Source organism: Mastomys coucha, unplaced genomic scaffold (genome assembly GCF_008632895.1).
Source record: "Mastomys coucha isolate ucsf_1 unplaced genomic scaffold, UCSF_Mcou_1 pScaffold22, whole genome shotgun sequence".
Classification (NCBI taxonomy): Eukaryota; Metazoa; Chordata; class Mammalia; order Rodentia; family Muridae; genus Mastomys; species Mastomys coucha.
In genome coordinates, this window is record NW_022196905.1 from 248406467 (window position 1) to 248413038 (window position 6572).

Consider the following 6572-nt stretch of genomic DNA (forward strand, 5'->3'; position numbering starts at 1 on the left):
TAAGCTCCACAGGTAGAGTTGATGTCTGTTCGCAGAGTGTAAGCTCCACAGGTAGAGTTGATGTCTGTCTTGATGGCTCCTTATCAGTGGTTGGTATACAGTTGGTATTTTACACTTGCAACCTTGAATTGAGATGCACTAGAAAGAATAAAGGAAACTTTAGGGGGACTGCAGAAATGACTTTGCACAGCACTCAGAAACTAAACGATCCAGTTCTGCAAATAGTTGGTTTGCCAGGACAGCTTGTAATTCATTTCTTCCTCAGGCATCCAAAGTCCCTGAAGACAGAGGTGCTTCTGTCTTACTCTCTTTCATACCCCCACAGTCACCCTTGGTTCCTGGTATTGCACTGTGGGACTTCATGCAGCCAAGTATTTATTCAGTGTTCGTCTCGGACCAGTTACTATTTTAAGTGCAGGGATGGAAATAATGCAATCTGTGTTGATGGAGCCCACAGGGCGAAAAGAAGCTAACGAAGGTCTGTGAAGGAAATAAATTGGGTGACATGATAGGGTGTGACAGGGGACAGGAGCACTGGGTACTGGAGGAGGAGGGGCCAGTTCTGCAAAGAGCCATCTCCTTATATCTCATCACAGTCTTCCCCGGCCCCTCTGCTGCAGCCTTAAGGACCTCTCCTTTTCTAGACTAACTCAAACTCAGCTCTGCCCTTAACTTCCTGTTTCTGCTGTGTCCTGCTCTTTCCTTGGCCTGCCAGTCACTTTCATCTTCCCGCGATACAGCTTCTGGGCTGTCTTCTCAAAGAAGCCATCCCTGACCATCCTGCCCAGTGGTCACCACCCACCCTCACCCCCCATAACTCTGTTGACCACATTATGCATAACACCATCTATGACCTTGTGTATGCCGGAAGTAAACTCTTGGTGAAACCTCTTAGCAGTTGTAATCTTTTAGTGCCTAGAATATTCCCTTGGTGACTAATAGTTGGCCAATAATAACTGTTCATTAGCTATGATTTTTTTTTTTTTTTAACCAAATGAGTAAAGAAAGATCACTAGTAAAAGTGTTTGGGAGGTGTTTTAAGGGCTAATTTAAATACATGTAAACGAACTCTGGGAAGAATGCCACTTTATTTTCTGTCTCAGAAAAGGAAGACGGGCCAATCCAGGTAAAAGTTACTCTTTAGGGATGCTACGGGCATCCAGTATCCTAGGAGTTGCTTCCAACTCCTTCAGCACATTTGTGGACCCCTGGAGGAGATCAAAGTACCACAGGCTAAACATTCCTGTGGAAATGGGGATCCCTTTTGCATCACCGAAAGGCAGGTATTCGCGGAGATCATGTGTGAAGTGGCTCTGAAGACCCAGCAAAGGTCTGGCTAAGGAAGGCGTTGGGATGCGAGGGGAGCTTGTGGTGCAGGAAACCATAAAGGAAATCTGTTGTTTCAGAGCTTGGCGGTTGCTAGGGACGCCCGCCTGCTCCAATCATCGTTCCTCTTACTAGAGTGTGAGCCACACTGCGGTTGCTCTGGCAACAGATGGTAACAAGATGGACTCGGCAGTGCAGCAAAAAGTGGAGCGCAAAAAGTGCAGAGAGTGTGAGTTGAGACCCAGTTTCAGCAGGGAGCGTGGTGTGGAGTTGCCCTGGGATTTTGAGTGTACAGAGGTTCCTGGATCTCTCAATGGTCTCGGGGTGAAAGAGTGAGCTTCTGGGGACTGACGAGATGGCCCTTACTTACCCCGCTGAAGTTATGGGATCTTGGATTTCTGTACTTGGGATTCCCGCCTGGAAGCACAGGATTGGGAGTAGCCTCGCTTCTAACTTCAGCTTCTAACAAATCGCTTTCAGTCTTTCCTCCCTAAGAAAATGAAAGGCAGGTCCCGTGCCCCTCCTTCAGCTGTTACTGCCCTGTTCTCAAAATGACCTGAAGATCAAATGTGTGGTTAGTTATATAAAGGAAAAATTCCCAAACGTGCTTTTCTTATGCGACTCTGAAACTGAGACTGCAACAGTTAACCGCCTCTGTGCCTCTCCGTGTGTGAGCTCAGTTAGGGCTCCAGTGCCTCAGGATTGGGGCTGGGGACCAGCGCTGGTGTAGGTCTGTGCTGTCCTCAGGGCCCTGGGTTCTGTGTGCGCTTTAATTTCGTGATTCCTGACTCTACGTGGGGTTGTTTCGTTTTCATTTCGAAACACTACAAGCGCCAGTTTGTAAATCTGACGATTGTGTTTTAGTCTTATTTTTACTTAAAGCAATTGGAGTCCCACTTTATGTTTAGTACCACCTGGAGCTTGTCTGAAAGATTGTAGAACACAAGCTCTATTTTAAATGAGCATAAACAGTGGCCTCACGGGTGTCCGTGTTAGGACTCAGACCTTAATTTAGATCAAATTCAAAACTAGTAAAAAAAAAAAAAGTCCAAACTCATGCAGGATAACCCAGTCAGCCACGGAAACACCAAAAAGCTTTAAATGTGGGAGTCTTTAAGGACATTTTATAAAATGAACTACACTCTTTCCCCAGTCATCCTCACAGATCACTAGAGGGTATATGGGATCCCTCACTGTGTGGGCCCACCCACTGAGCCATTGTTCTTCTGTGTTTTGGGATCCTAAGTTCACACCAGTTTCTTCCTGGAGAGCATTGCTCTTGTGGGGATCACACCTTGCTTGGCTGGGGATGGGGGGGGGGGCGGTGTTCTCTTCTTACCATCATGCACTCACACACTCCTGTGATTTCTGCAGTTTGCACAGCTGTCCCTGTACTAACCGCTTCACCAGCACAGTCAGTACCATTGATCTTGCTTTAGAGCCCAAGTTCACGCATTAACCGGCCTGCAAAGACAACCATCCAACTATTTTGAGTTATCTGTTTTGTTTTCTGACTTTTCTAAGTGTGAGTATAGTGAGCTTTATCGCCTCAGTTTGTGTGCCTTGCCTTGAATTTTTTTTTTTTTTTTTTTTAATGAATGCTTGAAATGCTGGTGCTTTAAAACTTTTTTCATCCCGATGGGAAAAGAATGGTGATCACTTTATTTGTGTTTCCCTGACTGCTAGTCCGATCGAGCAGTCTGTGACTGTTCATTATTGACAACTGCTCTAATGTGAATCGGCTGCCTTTTAAAATGCAGACCCCCCCCCTTTTCGTGTTGATTTCTAGATATCCATTTAGTTCTAGCTGTCAACTTGACACAGCCTAGAGTTACCTAAGAAGGGAGTCTCACGATTGGCCTGCAGGCATGTCTATGGGGAATCATCTTGGGCCCACTTTGGGCAGCACCATTCCCTAGGCAGGGGGTCCTGGGCTGTATAAGAAAGCTAGCTAGGCACAAGCCTGCCAATGAGCTAGCAAGCAGTGTTCCTGTAGGGATTCCCCTTCAATTACCCATCTGACTTCTTTCAGTGATGGGCCGTAAACTATAAACTGAAATGAAATCCTCCTCTTGTAAGTTGCTTTTGGTCATGGTATTGTCAAAGCACCGGAAAAGAAACTGGAGCATTGGGGCCATTGTACATATTTAGGATACTAATTCACTGTTTGTTGCACTTAGATAAAATTAATATTCCCTCCCTGAATATTGATCATAGCTTCAGCTGTCAATTTGACACAGACCTTCATTTGTCTGGTAAGAGGGAACCTCAGCTGAAGAATTGCCTTGATCACATTGGCCTGTGGGGTATTTTCCTAATGGCTAATTGATGTGGGAGGGGCCTAATTCCCTGTGGCTAGTGCTAGCCCTAATAGTCAAGCAGACCCTGGCTGTAAAGAAAGCTAGCTGAGCAAGCCAGTAGGCAGCTTTCTCTGTGGTTCCTCCTTTCAGCCCCTACCCTGCATTCCTTGATGACAGACTTTAGTCTGTAGGCCAAACAAATCTTCTGTGCCACCAAAGCTCCTTTTGGTCATAATATTTTATCACAGCCACAGAAACCAAACTAGGACACTGTTCTTGCTATTTTTTTCCCATGAAGTTGTGTTTGACCTAAATAACCCATAAATGATAACTGTTCTTTGTGGGCCTATAAAACACTAGTAATTATGTCACACGGTTTTAAAACCAGATTTATGGACACATAGCCTGTACTCTTAAAACATCTCCCCTTTGTCAGTACAATCCCACAAGCTGGCTTCAAAAAGATAATGTCCATGTGACAACTCAACCCACCACAGTAAGTATATACAGTTATTCTAGTAGCTCAAACAGTTCTCTTGCATCTTGTCTAGTTGGCCCTCTTTGTGACAATGATCCGATTTCTGACTCTGTACCCTCCAAATAATGGAATCATAGAGTATGCAGAACCTCTGTTTGGCTTGCTTTATTTAGCGCATTGTGTCTGAGGCTCACCTGTGTCGTGTCGTTGTATGTAGCCGACATAGTGGGCTATTCCTCTTTACTGCCTAGTACTATAGGTTGGATATACCACCAGAGGATAGGCATTTGGTTCGCTTCAAGTATCGTGCTGTTTTGATTAAATGAGTCTGCTACACTCAAGTCACCCATGGGTCTCTGTATCGCTGCATATTATTAATATTTTAGTAGACAATTGGAGGGTTTCTGGGCTACACTGCAAATATGTCAGTTTTACAAGGTTTCTAGCCACATGGCTCTTAAAGTGAGCATACTGTTTGCAGTTCCACCGGTGTGGAGTTTGAGGTTCACCTGTTCTACAGCCTCAGGGGCCCTTGATGATTTTGTCACTTTTAGCTATTCCTGCAAGTGTGACATGCATGCATACCACAGCATGTGTGTGGAGGCCAGACAAGAGCTTTCAGGAGTCACATCTGTTCTCCCACCTTGGCTTCTGGGCACTAAACCCAGGCACTCAGGTTCCCATGGCTCTACCTGGCTGCTCCATCTCATCCACCCTCCTGTTCTAGTTTCAACTGGCATTCTTTGAGATCCATGACACTGAACAACATACGCTTAAACCATTGATAAAGATGTTCACTGACCTCCTTTGCTTCATATGATTGGCCCATATTTTATTTACTTTCTTTTTTAATTGAGTTGTAGGAATATAATTTCATGTATTGTTATATATATATAGAATTTTGGTTCAGTATTTGTCTAGACTATATATATATTATGTATTTAATATATATGTATATATAAATCATACACACACACATATATATATATATAATTTTTTAGATTTAGTACATTGTAGCTGTCTTCAGATATATCAGAAAAGGGCATCAGATCCTATTACAGATGGTTGTGAGCCACCATGTGGGAATTAACTCAGGACCTCTGGAAGAGCACCAGTGCTCTTAACCTCTGAGTCATCTCTCCAGTCCATAGACTATATATTTTTCTAGACTTTGTATGTTTATAATTTTACAGTGACTTTTGGAATCCGGTAGCTTTAGTTCTTTTTCAAAATTGATCTGGCTTCTCTGGCTTCTTTATCTTTTCATACCAAACTGTGATCCACACCACTGATGTTTGTCAAAAGTCCCAGTGGGACACTGATTGGCAGATAGGTTACCAACCAGCCAGCAGAATTCTTTTGTTTTATCTAGATAGAAGCCATGACTAAGCATGGGAAAGCTCTCTCATGCTGGTTCCTGGAAACTTCCACAACTCAGTGGTGGGTGCTGAAATGACTCAGGGTACCTGCCTTGGCTGGAGTGTATTCAGGAGCCAGGATGAAGTCTGATGCCAAGTGCCACTCAGGGTACACAGGGTTTTTCAGGAACTGGGTACCAGGTGTGGCCAGGATCTCTCCAGGGTGAGTACCCATTGCCAGCTGGGTGGGATCACTGGGTGGTCTGCCAGGAGGGTCTGTGGCCAAGGCAACTATTGACGTCTCCAGGTGTGTTTGGTCCCATGGGCTTTGATGGTTCAGCTGTCAAGGGACATCTGCTAATGCTCTATGCTTGGAAACAGGCAAAAGCCAGTTGGGACCTCGTCAGTTGTCAAGCTGCCAGGCCTTGCCCAGCAGCTTTCCCTCTCTGTTGCTCCTTTCTCTGGGTCCCAGCTTAGTCCACACTCCTGAAAATGGGTTAAGAGGAGGCCACGAGAGAAAAGCCTTGATAGGGTCTGATGCTATGACATCAGGGCCGGGCAGCACAAGGCCAGGTCTCCAACCAACTCTCAGGGTGAACCTAAGCCCTCAGCTAATACAACCAGAGGAGGGGTGTTCAGACCAATCACAGCCACATGTTTGGACCATGTTTGGTTTATTTTGTCCACCACACTTGTATCAACTGCCAGGCTAGCTTTTTAGCACCAACCATAACAAGACTTAGGTTTGGGACCAATGACAGCCTTATCTCTTAGCAACCTGACACAATAGCCTTCATTATAGGAAGTACTCCTCACCCAGGCAAGGCTGAAATGGTTCCAGGACTATTCTCACATCATAGCAAGGAGCACTGTAGGAAGGGTTTCAAACATCCCTGCCTGGGTCCATGCCCTCAGGAGCCAAGGATCATGCACTGCAGTCATATCTGTGGTTATATCAAGGCAGGCATGGTACACTCCATATGGCTGGGTATGAGACAGGGAATGCCTGGCTGATAGACTGAAGGTTCCTTTATTCAAGGTAGAAGAAAGAGAGAGAGAGAAAGAGAGAGAGAGAGAGAGAGAGAGAGAGAGAGAGAGAGAGAGAGAGAG

At 45.2% G+C, this 6572-nt stretch overlaps 1 protein-coding gene across 5 annotated transcripts in view; it reads left to right on the plus strand.

Annotated features, from left to right (window-relative positions):
• Window positions 1-6572, plus strand: part of Hydin (HYDIN axonemal central pair apparatus protein) — a 421354-nt gene that overhangs the window by 37231 nt on the left and 377551 nt on the right. Inside the window, exon 1 of one of the 5 annotated variants that reach the window (XM_031341422.1) lies at window positions 1492-1555. The exons of the other annotated variants lie outside the window; for them this stretch is intronic. Coding sequence (XP_031197282.1) covers window positions 1507-1555 — 49 coding nt within the window. The 5' untranslated portion in view covers window positions 1492-1506. Of the gene's footprint in view, window positions 1-1491; window positions 1556-6572 lie in introns of those variants that run through there. 5 annotated transcript variants of the gene reach the window in all.